This window comes from Epinephelus moara, chromosome 14 (genome assembly GCF_006386435.1).
Source record: "Epinephelus moara isolate mb chromosome 14, YSFRI_EMoa_1.0, whole genome shotgun sequence".
Classification (NCBI taxonomy): Eukaryota; Metazoa; Chordata; class Actinopteri; order Perciformes; family Serranidae; genus Epinephelus; species Epinephelus moara.
This window is the reverse complement of record NC_065519.1, coordinates 38,906,132-38,922,986: the sequence shown is the minus strand read 5'-3', so window position 1 is coordinate 38,922,986 and position 16,855 is coordinate 38,906,132. Positions and strand designations below refer to the sequence as shown.

Sequence of the window (16,855 nt, the reverse complement as noted above, 5' to 3'; positions counted from 1 at the left end):
ATGTTTAGGGAATATCTTGAAGGCACCCATGTGACCAGTGTGAATGACTCCCCTTGGCTGACTCTGCGTGCTGTAAATGGCCTGAAGATCCCTTATGTTGGATATGTCTTGGTCGACTGCATGGTAGGAAGTGTCAAAGTGCCCGGCTCTGTTTGGTCTGAACTCATTTAGGGTAATCAGCATAGGCTGTCAGCATTCAAAACCACACTGCTTCTTGTGGAAGGATAGGCCTGGGCACAAGCATTTGCAGATTGTCAACGTATCACCACCAGAGGGCCCCTTCCATCCTACCAAGGCATAGCGAAAATACCACAGCAGCAACCAGTTGGGCCGCCCCAATTGTGCTCAAAAGATGGGAGCTGGAGGTTCTGCGTAGATTACAGGAAGCCAAATGCCCTCACCCACAAGGATGCCTACCCACTCCCTCGAATTGAATCAGTCATTGACTGGACTCAAAGCAGCGAAGGTGGTACTCCACATTGGACCTGGCCCCTGGCTATAGGCAAGTGGAAGTCGACCCCATAGACAAAGAGAACACTGCCTTCACAACCCCATTAGGCCTCTATGAGTTCAACCAGATGCCGTTTGGGTTATTAAATGCCTCAGCCACTTTTCAAAGATTGATGCAATGCTGCTTGGGAAAATTAGTAAATGACCCGCTGCTAATTTACCTTGATGACATGGTTGTGTTTTTCCCCTTATTTCCATAGCCACTTGTGCCACCTGGAGGAAGTGTTCCAGTGTCTACACTAACATGGCCTGAAACTGCAGCCCAAAAAGTGCCGCCTCTTCCAGGTGGAGGTGGAGGCCTACTTGGGACACATCATCAGTGAACAGGGAGTTGCAACTGACCCAGATAAAACAGCAGCAGTACAAGACTGGCCCATCCCAGAGACTGTGAAACAGATAAAGTCCATCCTGGGCTTCATGGGTTACTACCGCAATGTCATACCAGTCTTCTCCAAGACTGCAGCCCTGCTGAATGCCCTGACTTGGGCTACTATGATGCATGGGAGTGCCTCCGTTGAGTGGTTGCTGGAATGTCAGCAGGCCTTCAACCAGCTGAAGCAAGCCCTGATTAGTGCACCCATACTGGCTTACGCAGATTTCACCCAGCCCTTCAGACTGTACACTGTTGCTAGCCTGGAAGTGCTTGGCACAGTACTGGCACAAGTACATGACGGTAAGGAAAGAGTTGACTAGCGTAATTGGCTACGCTAGTCGAAGCCTTCACCCCATGAAGCGCAATGACCAGCACTACAGCTCATTCAAATTAGAATTATTGGCCCTGAAGTAGGTGGTCACTGAAAAGTTTAAAAACTATCTTTATGGTGCTGAGTTTACTGTCTTTACAGACAACAACCCGTTGGTGCACTTGCAGACAACTCGTCTTGGGACAGTGAAGCAACAGTGGGCAGCACAACTAGCCAATTTCAGATATCAAATACCGGCCAGGTGTCCAGAGCAAGAATGGCTGCCAGACACACAGGAGGGGGCACCAGTGTGTGTAGATCAAATCGCGGTCAAAGGAGGCGAGACGTGGGCAGAGCCGCAGATGAAGGACCCTGGGCTGAGACAACTAAGGCAGTGGAAAGAACAACAGCTCCCATCAGTGGAGTGGTGCGACCCCCTGGGTTCGTATGCTAAGCAGCTATGATGAAACTGGGACCATCTTGTGCTGCGGGACGGGGTCCTGAGGAAGCTGCACCGACATGTGGGCTCTGGGCTGGAGGTTTTCCAAGTGCATGTTCCCAAGCCTGAGGCCAAGGAAGTATGGAGGGCCTACCACGACAGCATGGGCCACCCAAGTACTGAACGGACACTAGTGGCACTTCACCAGTGTTGCTACTGGCCTGGGATGAACCAAGAGGTAAAAGAGTGGACTAGTACCTGCCCCCAATGTGTCTACATGAAGGCTGGCCCTGAGGCCCTTGTGCCAATTGCTACATCTTACCTATTTGAAATTGTTGGGGTGGATTACTTGTCCCTGGGGCGGCCAGAGGACCGCTACCCATATATTCTTGTGAAAACAGACCTGTTTTCTAAGTATGCCCTTGCAGTGGCCACACAAGATCAGTCTGCACCCATGACTGCACAAGCCCTGTACAGCAGTCTAATCCAGACGTTTGGACGCCAGGAGCAGATCCTGACAGACCAGTTTAAGTCTCCAGTGATGAAGGAGCTCTGCCACCTCTATGGATGCCAGAAGAGTCGCACCACAGAGTACCACCCTCAAGGGAACGGGACTTGTGAACGCTTCAACCAGACTCCGTTGTGATTGTTGAACTCCATAGCCGAAGTAGATCAAGCCTAGTGGCCTAGTAATCTGCCAGCACTCCTCAAGGCCTACAACAACAACACCCACAGTACCACAGGCCGGACCCGGATTATGTGATATTTGGCAGGCACCCTAGGCTACCTGTTGAATGGACAACTGGCCTGAGGTAGACGACGGAGCCTCACACACAGATGGGCTGTGTAAAGAGACACCGGGATGCTCTGGACGACATGTACCAGACGGGTCAGGACACGAACCCAGCACAGACAGGAATGGGACCAAGCCACGTACAATACATGAGAAAAACTAGCACCTTTGTTTCCTGGAGAGCAGGGGTTGGTGCGAAATTTTCGATAGGGGGCAAGCTGAACCAGAGGTGGCAGCCAGAACCATTTGTGGTGGTCCGTCAGTTACAGGAGGGCGACCCAGTCTATGTGCTGCAACCAGAGGGTAAGTTGAACCAACCCAAACAGTACACTGAAATAACCTTCAGCTCTGTCCCGTAGATGCTGGGCAAGGCAGCGGAGAGCGAGAATAACCACCTCCACCAGCTCCAGTCCAGGCTGAGCAGCTGCCCCCTCCCAGGGATGTTCTTGAGTGCCACACAGCAGCCTGCAGCAGAGAACAGAGACCCAGCCCAGGCTTATCCACCTGAGTTTATGCTCCCAGTGGCTCAATTTGGCTGTGCCCCCGGCCAGGTATCATACTGAGTAGATGGTCAGGGCGACCATTATTAATGAGGGTGGAGGGTTGAAGGTAAGAAAGACGTAAATGCGGACTTTAAGCAGCAGACGCGGGGATGACACGACAGTGAGAGGTCACAGGGGAGGCTTTAGAGACTGAGAGGAGTGGCCAGTCGTGGAGGATAGGCTCGGTGGACAGAAGGATTGGACACAGAGCCACCTATCATTGGAGTCAAAGTAAGAGGAGGCGTTCCAGCAACAACGAGTCATGGCCACGTTCACAAGGATCCTTCTCCTCACAACTCTGCTACAGTGACTCCCTGCTTGCCGGCTGCAAAACAAGGACTTAACGCCCCTGGCTGAGAGGTACATTGGACTGGCAGTAATCCTGTTTGTGCCATAGCTGGGACTGAGTTTTAGTGGCCATTTAGTGACATTGTTGCTGTGGCTGGACTGGTGTATTTTACTGTGCTATTCCAGTGCTTTTTATAGTTTTGCTCTCTATATATTTTAGATACTGTTTATATTTTGTTTTAGTTCTCGTTTGTGACTGTATGTTTTAAAATTCATTAAAATTGAGACAGTGGAGAGTTGCAGGTAATATATGAGAGATGCCCGCTCTGCATGCTGAGCAACGAGGTGATTGACTCTATGACATTTCTTTAACCCCCTAACTCTTTCATGCTGTGGTGAAAAGCTCACCAGCTAGAAAAATCCTCGGTTTGGCTTGGACACTGGCTCAAGCATTAACCCTATTCTGCACCCACAGCAGCTCTGCCTCTAGAAGTGTTATAAGTTTAAATGTGCTTCAGTAAGCATGCTGCTTGTCTCTAACGTAGTTTAGCTACAAATAAGAGCATTACAGGGAGGTGATGAGTTTAGGCTGACCAAACGTCCTCTTTTGCCCGGACATGTCCACTTTTCACGTCCTGTCCGGGGCGTTCGGGGGGTGTTTATAAATTGATGATAATATAAGGTTTCCGTGTGTGTGTGTGTGTGTGTGTTAGAGTGCGGCACGGCCGCATATTTCTGTCCGAACCCGACAGTCATTATGTTTTGTTATGTCCGAAACCGAACCGAGCCCAACATTATTTAATTACCAAAGCACTGAGTTTGTGTCACACAGTTGTCATGGTTAAAGGTTATTTAACAGGCCGGGCGTGCGCCGTGGGTGCTCTGTGGAGAGGGAGACCTCCATGTTTGAGACGGGAGCGGGCGGCGGGAGGTCCAACGCTTCCAGCGAGGGGAGAGGGAGAAATACAACAAAATAAGATAAAAAAGGAAAAACTTCTCTCCCTCTTTTATTTAATTTTCAGCGTTTTTTCAGCGGAGGCTGGCGGCGGAAGGTCCGAGGCTTCCAGCGAGGGGAGAGGTAGAAACAAACAGCCAATGTGTGTGTGTGTTATGTTCAGGTGTTGTCACATAAATAACAGTGCCCAAGCAATAAACAGGAAAGACAATAGGATTTTATTTATTTTTACACTACATTTTCACTGAAAGCTGACCGAATCTGACCCAAACCCGAATACAATTTATACATTTTTGACCGAACCCAGCCCGACCCGTCGGGTAGGCCTGCTGTTGGGACCCGTCGGGCTCGAATCGGGTAGCCACACTCTAGTGTGTGTATGTGTCCCCTGTCTATTGGGGCCTATCTGAATTTCTGTCTTTGAGAGATATTATTTTGTAATATAACTGAATTTTCTATCCATACATATAAATTTTAAATATATATGTAAGGCATCTTTGAGTAAACTGCGAGTATCATTTAAGTAGGCTATCTCGTGGCCGGGCCGAGTGTCCTCTTTTTTGGAAATCAAAATATGGTCACCCTAGATGAGTTTAGATTATTAATCAGGGATTAATGATAAGAAACTACAGTATATCTGGAAAGCAAAAGTGAATGCTTATGTAGTATTCCATTTTCCAATACTTAACTTTTACCTCTGGACCAAAAAATTAAGGTCAAAATCTTCACAGGCCAAATTAGTTTTAAATGTCATGGATCCAAATGACCAGTTGAAAACCACAAAACTGACTACCTGTTTTTAGAAGTGAAAAGATTAGTTCACCTATTCTTGAGAATTGGGACAAATCATGTCCTACCAAAACAAAAACAACTTAAAATTCTAACTTATCAACACACTAATTCTGTTTCTGGGGTGAAACATTATTTTTTGAAGGTTTTATTTATATGAAATTAATGATTTATGAAATATTTTTATCTGCTTTCATTTTTTTAACTTCTAAACTTGCCCTGTGCCAAAGAATAGCCTTGTCCCAAACAAGAAATCACAACTTCAGACAATTCAAAAATGTGTTAACGGCCTTCAAAATCTAAAACCGCTGTAACAGTGCATACTGATAACATCAGTGTCAAAATGTACTCTGCTAAAACCGTCTTTGTTTTAAAATATATTTTTTTATGGAAATGTTGGCCATTTAAAGATGTGTCCCAGATTTTTGTCAACTCTGTCAGATTTCTACAAAAACATAATTTAATCATGCATCAGAGCTGGTGTAGGTCGTGTACCCACAGGAAAAAAGCTGTGTAATGGGTAAAAATATGTGTGTATACATATATATTTATACATACATAAAGTCATGGGTATGGGCACAGGTAAAAACACAGCGGGCAGTGAGAACAAAAATGTTTTGTTTTTTTTCAGAATAAAACAATTGAAAAAGACGTGTTATATCTAGACATCTAAATCACTATTATCAAGCTGAAATTCCCCTTATTTTGAAAGTCAGTGATGCACTTTGAATGTTTGAACCCGTCGTCACCTTTGTCACTGATATGGAGGACTCTAGTGATGAAACTACGCAGCCTGAGGATGAGGTGGCAGCCTACATTGTGTTCAAGACACCCCAAGGGCTTTTTGTGGTTTTATGGTGGTGTAAGGAGCATGCCAAAATGTTTCCTAACCTGGCAGTGATTACACAGAATATTTTCACCATCCAGGCATCAAGCGCAGCCAGTGAAAGAGACTTTTCCTCCACTGGATTTGTAATTCTAGAACACAGAACCTGGCTTAATGCGAGTGACTGTAGCTTGTGTGTGTTTAATAATGGGTGCAGGTCGGGTCGTGGGACTTTTATTAATGGCTGTGGGTGGGTGCAGTTTGAACTTCGACATAATGATGGGTTACTGGTTGGTTCTAGCACTAAGTTTTATGGGTATGGGCAGGCACGGATTTTCAAAAATAGACCTGTGCAGAAATCTGCATCAAAGGGGTTAACTGTATCCCAAGGACTTCTGTCTCACTTCCCGGTTTCCAAAAAGGCAGGAATGCTACTCAAGTACTGCTGAACTTTCTCTATTTTGATAAATTAATTCAATAATATTATTACCAGTTGTGTCTCAACCATAACAGACGGACAGAGGGATGTCTAAGGACAGAGGGATGTCGTATGCTGTAAAGCCCTGTGAGGCAAATTGTGATTTGTGATATTGGGCTTTATAAATAAAATTGATTGATTGGTTGATTGATTGGATTTAGAAGGGCTAGGGAGCCAACCTGTTATCAAACTAAGTAAGAATGATGGTTTAAAAATGAATATTTGATCAGCATTAAGATGACTCTTAGCAACTTTGAAAAATTAAATGGCTCCTCACTACAACTACTGTGAAATGTTTAAATACATAACTTTTTGTCAACTCTGCAAGATCTCATCCATTATGAGGAGTTTGGCCAATTACTTCGTTTAACAGTAAAATTTTTCACAGCATAACTGATAACCAAAAACATTAGGTTTTGTCCCAGTTCTCAAGAATGAGTTTGTTCATTTTTAAATTAAGTCAATTGAAATAAAAGAACTATATAGATAACTGATTAATTAAATCAATTAAATAAGCACAAATTCCAAGTATATAATCAGTTCCACCTTCTCAAACTTACTTAGTCTTCTACAACACTTGAGTTTTGGAGAGTTAGTTGGACAAACTGTTCGCTTGGGGCCTGGAACACTGTGCTTTTTTGACAGTAATATTATCATTATTATTATTGAAAATAATAATAATAATAATAATAATGATCAGATATGCAAATGGTTGATATGAAAGCAAAGATGTGAATTTGTGACCAAATTCAACACAATTATTCTGCAACTATTTATGAGAAATACTGTAGTTCTATATTAAATATATGGCCTTATCTTCGTGAAATGACTGTATTTTGTGTTCTCTTTAGTTGTAAATCCAAATACCATAACAAAAAAGGTGTGGCATGTAAAAGACTCTTTACAGATGTGTTGTTGTACCTTCACATGTGATGTTTGCCTGGGCCAGGCCGAGCTGCAACACAGAGCGGTTTACCATCAGAGGCTCTCTGATCACCTGGATCCCCTCATTCCCCAGGAGGTTCTCACCCAAATCCAGGACCTGCAGGACCTTCAGCATGGGCTGAAAGACAGCATCATCACAGCTCTTACCCTTCACTAAACACTGCTCAGACTAGAGCCAGGTTCAGGCTGGACTGGATACCAACAAAAACTGAAGACTTTTAATCAGTATGTGACTTTACCCAACAATGAGGCTTTGCTTTAGACTCTTTGTAGTGTGTATCCTTTCAGTATGGGAAAGCTGATAAGTCTTAATCGTCATTATCATTATTATAATAATAATAATTATTATTATTATCATTATGATTATTATTATTATTTTCATGCAATGATTACTATTCTTTTTCAAAATATTTCCTTTCATTTTAAATGTTTAGAACTTCTGTTTCCGCTCTCCAGAGCCACATTAGCATTGAAGGTTGATTAGCTGGCACATAAAGCTGGGGGTGTCTGGGGCGCAAGAGGCCCATGTTGCCCAACAGCTTGACGAGGAACGTGCCACCCACTCCTCAGTTGCCCCCTCGCCTCGCCACCCTTGTTAAACTCCTCTGGTCACTGCTCTGAAGAGAGAGGGAGCGCGGGGGCGGAAAAGAAGCCAGGAAGGCAACCGACAGACCCGGAGAGCGTCTTCATCTGAGTTAATTTGCACCACGGTGACAACAAACACACTTGAGAGGGCCCCCCCCCTTTTCCTTGCTGAGTTGCAGCACACAGAGGCACCGCCACATCCAACGCGTGGCGAGAAGCTTCTCCGGTGAAGAGGGGAGGAGGAGAGGGAGGAAGAGCATCTCGAATGGATATGCACGAGGGATAATAGCAGACAATTAAAGAGGCGACTGCCTTGTTCAGAGTGTGTGAGAGTCGAGCATGGTTGAAGCCTGTCAAACGTAAACCACAGGAGGGTTGGAGTGAGAAGTTTGAGGGGGGTAAGAGTGTGAAACCACCAAAAACACAGTATGCTTTCACACATGACATACTGGCTTTAAACAAAAAAACAGCATAACACACAAAGTAGGAAAAAGCAAGGGGCCTTGCACGACATATTCACCTCAGGATTTTTTTAATTATTTATTTTTAAACAAAGAGTAAATTTTCACATCATTGGCCAAATTTTAGAGGTGGAAGTGGATTTTGGTCCACATGTGCTCCCCAACAAGCCACGAGGACAGAGGGGAAAAGCACATACACCAACCAGAAAGGTTAATAACAGCTCTCCTCATCATCATATTCGACACGACCAGCTACGGGTCTAATTATCATCATTATGGCCTGCAAGGACATCTACTTATCCCCATGACTGGCAGGCCACATGAGCACCCCTGCTTAACACACATCTATTATTTAATCAAACTGTTCCTTCTTTTGGTAGCACTGGAGGAGACAGGGGAAGTCTCTGTGTGTGTGTGTGTGTGTGTGTGTGTGTGTGTGTGTGTGTGTGTGTGTGTGTTTGTATGAGTGTGTGAACATACAAGGCAGGCCTTTAATTTCTAGCNCACACATCTATTATTTAATCAAACTGTTCCTTCTTTTGGTAGCACTGGAGGAGACAGGGGAAGTCTGTGTGTGTGTGTGTGTGTGTGTGTGTGTGTGTATGAGTGTGTGAACATACAAGGCAGGCCTTTAATTTCTAGCCTTTTGACTTCCACAATCGCCACTCACATGACAGGAAGGTGCAGTTTATGCTGCCAATCAGGTGGAAGGAATGCATGTTATTAGGAGTGTACAGTGAAATGTGTGGAGGCGGGACTATTTTAGAGGGGGAATTCTCCAGATGAGGCCAACACTCTTCATCCTCAGTACCGGATAAAGAGAAGCAGGTATCAGTTGGACTGTTTAACTCAGTTTAACTAACCTAATAGGGCTGCTCTGATTGCTTCATTGTCAGGAATGGAATCAAGAAGATATCTTTCAAAGTTTAGCTTGAAATTCCCTCTCCCTGTTTCCTTTCTTGATAGTGTGTCCTCCCTGAGCTGTGGTGGAGGGACGGTAACATGAAGAGACATTTTGATACTAAAAGACAGTTACTTTTGAAGTTATCCATTTGATTTGTCTTCCAGCTTGCCACCAGCCTTACTAGTGCTCGGGATGCTTCCTTGTTTACTGCTGTCAGCGCATTGACCATGTGATGACAACCTTTCAAAATACATGGGATATGTACGAATTTGGGTACACTGCTTGTCATGCCAACATCATCTTGATTTAGAACAAGGACATTTAGTCGTGAGGTATGGAGAACAAAACCCAACGTCTGCATAACGTCATAATGGTGATGTCAACATTAAGGTTGTCAGACATTTAAAATTTTGTCAACCAGATTTTCATTCCAGCCAAAATTTAACGTGTGTTTAATCTAAGAGTCCAACGTCTTTCTGACGTCATATTGACATCTGGTGCCAGCTGGGAGACTGCTGACACCTCATGTTAGCTTGAATTAATTCAGCATGGAATGAGGACCATGGATTTTATCTCACATTACTTACATTAGAACAGCATTATGATCAAATCTCTTAATAAGTTAAGGGGTCAACACAAAAGTTACCTGCTACTTGTAACAACTAACAAGTTATTTTAAGAATGAGTAATGGTGGGATAGTTAAGATAGCAAACTTATTTTATCAAATTATTATTAATAAAGTTATCTGGTGAAGAAAATATGGGCCTCATAATGCTTCCTGGTTGGATCCTACAGCCTCCCCAATAAGAATTTGCATTTCCTAGGATAGTGACTTTTCGCACATGTGCATTACGGTTACAGTCACTAGGCATGCGCAAGAAAGTCAGCCGTCACAACAACAATGCCGAGCTCTGTTTTTGCTGCTCACCCTGTTGATTTGAAGTGAAGTGTAGATCTGTTACTGTAGCAACTCCACCTCGTCGTCCATCCAGACAAAGTTATCTGTGCATGCTTTCGCCATTGTGTCTTCTTTGTTTTGGTTTGTAATCACCGTGTTGGAGAGGAAGGCGCTTCAGTGCAGGCGCGTGACGTCATGCTGTGGTGTTGCTTTGCAAATTTACACTGCCACCCATTGGCCTGGCGTGCATACTACAGCGTTTCCAGTAGATTTTGCGGCTCCGTGTGAATGGGGATCATTTCAATAACGTCGTCATATAAACGCAAACGTTTTTTAAAATGCAAAGGACAGACTTTTCCGTTTTTAGAGAAACAGTTGTCGTCTAAACAGGGCCTCAAATTGGCCTTTCCAACATCTCTCTGCACACTTTTGTGTATCTTAAACAGGGCCTCAAATTGGCCTTTCCAACATCTCTCTGCACACTTTTGTGTATCTTTGTAGTGTTAATGCGACTTTTATTTGAATAAATGCGTGTACTGACTGTTGGCATTCATTGATTTTGTTCTCAACTAAAAGCCGACATTATGGTTCTTACCAGAGCCTTGGCCAGATGGACCATTCCATTTGCAGTGATCTGGTTGTTCCTCAGCAGTAAGACCTTCACACCTGCTGTCTGCCACCTCAGACCATCACACAGTTCCTCCAGACCTGGACAGTGAGAAAAAGAAGCAAACATTAAATTGTTTTAATTAGCTGAACAGGTTCAACTGAACTTCTTAATATTTGAAAGCTAAATCGTACTGAGATGTTACATGGAAGTGAGCTCCAGTAACTATGAGGAAGATAGCTATGCCTAATATTTTCACATAACTCAAAAGAAGTGCAGAATGTACATTTTATGTTATGACTGTCTGAAATAAACTTAACTAAACTAAGTAGATAATAAGTTGTTGTGGACGTTTCTAGTTATTTCTGCTAAATTTCTTGTCTATTTTGCAAGTCTTGGTGGTGCCTTTTGTGGTTACTGTTAGTTGGTGGTGGCATTTGGCTGTGGGTCATTAATCAGGATGAGGAAATCAACTTGCCAGTCTGTAAGCTCTCCTTCTGCTAGCTAGCTGCTAGCTAGCTGCTAGCTTGCCAGGTCAAGGTTTTCAAATGTAAACTTCAGTAAACATTGATGAAAAGATAGAGAAGATGGGCACCAGAAGAACTAGCATCCTGCTAGCCACTGTACAGGCTTTGGATAATAAACTCTGTGCCACATCATTTTCTAATGGTATATCAAAATGGTAAGGGTAAAATCCATTGATTCACTGATGACTGGTTAAATCCTGGACAGCACCATTCAACTAGGTGACTCTTTTCTATATGCTGATCTGACAGAGCAGAGGGCTATGGAGAGATAAGAAGAGAAGGCGTGTGCTTTATGGTGAATCGGGACTGGTGTGTTTGTGGGAATGTGAGATGTTGTCCTGTTCCTGCTTGCCCTTTACCACAGGTGGAATAAACACTCTTGTTCACTGCTATAACCCATTCAGACGTGGTTGCAAAGTGGTGCTGCCTGCATTTGGGAGGAAAGACCATGCAGCCCTTTCATCATGGTCAAGATATGTAAATAAACTACAACACATACACCCAGTGGGGTGGAGCCAAGAGATGGAGCCAACCATATACATACATACATACATTTGCTCTGCACTGCATTTTGCAACATGTCAACTTTGCCTCATGTTTAAAGGCATTATGCAACATTCTGGAAACTACAGTGACTAGCTTTCTTTCAGAGAGTGAGATTTGAAGATGATCAAGAAATAGTTATACTATGTAAATTGTTTTTACATTTCACCCATCACCTAACAATCACATAGTAATATAGTAATTAATTACATTATGTGCACTTCACACATCGAGTGTAAGTGACACATCAAAAAAGCTGTAATTCCATTGGCTGAGTGTAGAAAATTGTAAACTGTGACCTGTAAATTGGCATCTTCAAGGAATAGTTTGACATTTTGGCAAATATGCTTATTCAAGGTTTTACTGTGTGAGATGAGAAGACTGATATCAATGTCATGTCTGTGCATTCAGTAGTCTGACTCAGCGAATGTAGACCGTGGCTATAAACCTGCCTTTGGGCAATTGATGTAGGCCGGCATTCTCTCATCCTTTTGCTATCTGTGTGTTACCATTTCCAAATCCTCCTCATTCAAATAAGAATCTCTGATCTCACTACCAACTTAAATCCTGGAAATTGTAGGTTTTGACAAAGAATTGGATCATGCACTGAGGCATGCCTGCTTTGTTCTTTCAGTGAATTGTTGTTAAGATGTACAATGAATAAAACAACTTGTGAATGCACCTCCAAAAAGCGTGGCTCAAATGACTCTTTGTGTGCGATGCTGACTTTTTTTGTTGGAGTTTATTTGCCACATCTTTTAACTCTGGGTAGTAAAGAGCATAAGTCAGGACATGGTTAGCTTAGCTTATGATAAAGACTCAAAGCAGGGTAAAACAGCTAACCTGGCTCCATCCAAGATTAACACAGCTTCTACACATCTTTTTCAACTTTAAGACCTGCTCATCCTCAAAATTACTCTTCCTACTATAAACTGAATGCTCTCGTAGACTCATATTGTAATGAAGACATGACTTTTTAGATATCAAATTTTGCCCTGCACATCTTACAATAAATGTACACTTTTTGTTCTAGATGAACGTCCTACCAGCATCTGCCACAGCATTGCTGCTGAGCTCCAGTGTGTGTAAAGTGGTGTTGTAGCGTAGCAGGTCTCCTAGCTGCAGGGCATCCTGGTAGCTGTTCAGCAGGTTGTTGGTAAGGTAGAGCTCTTGCAAAGCCTTGTTTGACTTCAGTGCGCCAACTACAAGCAGCAACAGAAGAGAGGATCAGGAAAGTTACTCCCTTAAAGTACAATTAGTCTCCTCAAACTTCTCTACTGGTTTGTACGCTTCAAGACAAATACTAGCAAATGTGTTGTGTGACTTTATCATTTGTGTAAATTCTCAGTGGTTGAATAATCGCTGTGTTACTTTCATAAGGAGAAAAGTGCTACATCAACAGCTTTCCAGGATTAATCCATTATTTCCTGCAGCGGGAGGGCAGGCTAAGTTACCTGTGAAAATGGGGGTGTTGACAGAAAGTTGAACTCGCCCACCCTAGCTCAGCGTCGAGGTGACGCAGACCTCCTGTCTGCATACTGAAACCATTTCCCTCAGTGGAAACAAAGCTTGTATTTACTTGTATTTCACAGATAAGGAACAATAAATTGTGAAGACAGTAAAGCCTCCACTAAAATAGCATTATAAATCTTGTGTGTGATATATCCTTCAGGGATTTATACTTAGGGAATTATCCTGGCTTCATATGAGCAGAGGAAATCTCTGCTAGCTGCTAGGCTAATTTACACAATGTAAAATGCCATAGGCTGGTGCTAATAAAGTTAGCATGTTGTATTTGTTTGGAAAACGTGTTCAGTGTAAGACAGTTGTTTTGTAAGTGAACCTTGTGAGTTGTAATGGAGCCACATTGAGTGCCGTTACCTTTGTTACATGTTGCTGTTGTCCCTGGTGCCGTTACCTTTGTTACATGTTGCTGTTGTCCCTGGTTTTATATGAGAAGCAGAGGAAAAGCTAGCTAGACGCTAGGCTAATTTATACAATGTAAAATGCCATTGACTTGTGCTAATAACGTTAGCATGTTGTATTGGTGGGGGAAATGTGTCCAGATAAAGAGTTTGTCTGTCAGTTCTGCGTTTTATAGTGAAGCAAATTTGCGTGCTTGTGTTTGTAATTGTCTCTATTAAGCCATGTTTAATGTGTGTTTTGAATCAACTATATAAATAAAGTTTGATTTGAACTAAACTTTACAGCACTTAACACAGTCCTCCACCGCCGACTAGTGTTTTGGAGGTGTAACTGCAGAGTGACACAGACACCACAGTGGAAGTAAAAATAATGTGCAGATTTTTTTTCCCACGACTAATCAATTAGTTGAAGATTCTGTGCGACTTTAGTCGACCAAGATTTTCTTTGGTTGACTACAGGCCTATTAGTTTGGCCCATTAGTTACAGTACTTTTGTACAATAATATAAATTTGTTGCTAGGTTATATTATTACAGGTTACAATAAGCCACCCAGTAGTATTTAAGTTATTAAAATGACCACCTTTATCTGCTGCAACATCAGTGTTATAAAAACATTAGTTATTTAGGAAAACCTAAAATGTTGTTACAATTGGCCCAGGTCTCCTGATCTGAAAATATTGAGTTAGTCTCTCAGAATAATGAGAAACGTTCTGAAAATAACTAAAAAAACTAAACTAAAAAAAATATTTAAATCATTTTGAAAAAGTTGCTAATTAAGAGACTTAAATTTTAAAATAACATTAACATTAATTAAGAGACAAAATCATTTTTTTAGTTTATAATGTGAAAAATTGTAAAATGTCACTTTTATGTGGTAGTTCAGACATCGACAGTGACGATGTGTTACCTATTCAGAGGGAATGCTACTTCAGTCAAGATGCTCTGTGACTGCGCTCTCCCAGTGCTTAATCCCGGCTGTATACGCTTCCACACAGTCCCATCTTTTCCAGTTGTATAGCCCTCACACAGATCTGGTCGATCCAGGGGTCGCGTTAACCGGATATTCTCGGTCATTGACCGGTTTTTTACAACAATGACCGGAAAATCTGAAGACCGTCGGTCATTTGACCGGTTGCAATTACCACCCCTGCCCACTTGGTGGCAGAGTGCACAGTCAGTGGTTTAAGTGGCTGCCGTTTTCACACTGCAGAGAAAAAGTCATTCATCTGCTTCATGTAGCGTTGTTGACATAACGGCCTGGACACACCAGATGCGGTAGTGCCGCAGAAGTCCTGCGAGTATACTCACAGGCGCTTGACTGTCCGGCAGCGCATTTCTCCTGCGCTCTCCGCGCCGGTTAAACATCGACTCCACTCGTCTGCTCCCGTCAGTACTCGTTTTTTCACATCAACAGGTCATTTTAGACATGGGTAAGGCCATATTTTAATCGTTTTTTATAACGTAGTAAGTCAATGACAATTTGTCATTGCATGTCCATGTACTGAGCGTGTTGGATAAACACTGATTGAATAGGGCATATTGTTCTTACCAGTTTATTTATGTAGTCTGTAGGCTCAGTGACACAAAATTAAAATTGTAATGAAGTGATTATGGTATTGAAAAATGTGTTCGGTTATGCACTGTTGTGTTATTTTAAATTATAAACACGGTATTTTCTCCTCACGTTCATCGTGCATGCTGCTGTTATTTTATTTTGAAAATTGGCTGGATTCTCTCGTCTTTTCTGTGTCCGACTTCCTGTTTGGTACGATCCACTCTATCCAGCTTGACAGAAGCGCTCGCAGCTTGCGTGAAAAATAGACCAGACGCCGAACTAAAGTGCTGCGGTGTGTGGATGTCTGTTCATCTTTTCGTTCATGTCCTTATTAATGCACACTTTATAACTTGCTTGTTGGATTTATTAAAAACGAACGAATGAAAACTAAATGTCTTTGAATATCTTTATTATCATTTAAAAGCGAAAATTTAAATGACCGGTAAAAATAGATTATGACCGGATTTTTATGACCCTGTCGGTCAAAATGACCGGCGACGAAAAAAGTCTAGCGCAACGTCTGGGTTGATCCGACACTATACAAAATACATAAAATTTGTTTCGCAAGTGCAGTAATCTTGCTAGAAACTACTGCACGACATTTTAGTCGTTTCTGAATGCCGGCTCCGGCTCCTTATCTTCAGATGAGTCCTCCTCGCTAGGTGAAAAGGACAGATGATCGGTCTCTCCCTCATCCAGTTCTTCTCTCATTTCCACCGTTGTGTCTCCCCCATCCGTCTCTCCCTCAATCACCTCTCCCCCATCTGATTCTCTGTCACTTATGTCCTGAAGCATCGCCAGAGCTTGTTCGACATTCATCCATTTGCTTTAGGTCATAATTAGGCTACACGATCCAAATCCCTCTCCTCTCCTCTTTTCTTTCTTTCTTTCTTTCTTTCTTTCTTTCTTTCTTTCTGTCAAAACTAGCATGCATTTCGCAGAGAGATGTTAGAGTTTTATTGTGACAAAGTTACAAGCATTGAAAATGGCAGGGGGGTAAAATGAGCCCTTGGCGGTTCTAGTGTTAATAAATAGTAATAGACATTTTATCACAAATTCTTCATCAGATCATGTGAAATATCGCTTCAATGAATCTGTTTAGACAGACAGTGACAGATCAGTGAGGTGAAGCCGTGCTGCGTGCAGCAGGCAGAGCGTGTGCAGAGCCTTGTACAGTCCTCAAAATAATAATTAAAAAAGAAAAGATCTATGTAATCATTTCCAATATTCACAAGCTGTTTTTATCTACCGAAAGATTCTGCTTCAGTCCATATTTGTTGGCGTGTAGTCTTTGCAAAACAACATTTTCGCTGAGGTTAAAACAATCCTCATCTTTTGCACATTCTGTAAACGGAGTGGGATGGTGTAACAGAAATCTAACAGCACTGGCAACAATGGTATTGTATATGTACATATATATATATATATATATATATATACATACATATATATATATAACGATTTTGTGCAAAGTGCTGTCCCTTACCAAAAAAAACAACAAAAATAATAAAATTGAGTATTCAGACATAGATATTTACAAAGATTATGTTATGACCTATTTAAACCCAGGACATTAAATGAAAAAGTGATAAGCTAAATA

At 42.3% G+C, this 16,855-nt stretch overlaps 1 protein-coding gene across 4 annotated transcripts in view; it reads right to left on the bottom strand.

The window, feature by feature from the left end:
• The window catches only part of si:dkey-288a3.2 (protein phosphatase 1 regulatory subunit 37), a 119,060-nt gene that overhangs the window by 54,572 nt on the left and 47,633 nt on the right, over positions 1-16,855 (bottom strand). For all 4 annotated transcript variants that reach the window (XM_050061977.1, XM_050061976.1, XM_050061978.1 and 1 more), the window contains exons 9-11: positions 12,821-12,976; positions 10,693-10,805; positions 7,225-7,366 (exon numbers count right to left, since the gene is read on the bottom strand). In XM_050061977.1, the coding sequence (XP_049917934.1) occupies positions 7,225-7,366; positions 10,693-10,805; positions 12,821-12,976 (411 nt within the window). The remainder of the gene's footprint in view (positions 1-7,224; positions 7,367-10,692; positions 10,806-12,820; positions 12,977-16,855) is intronic.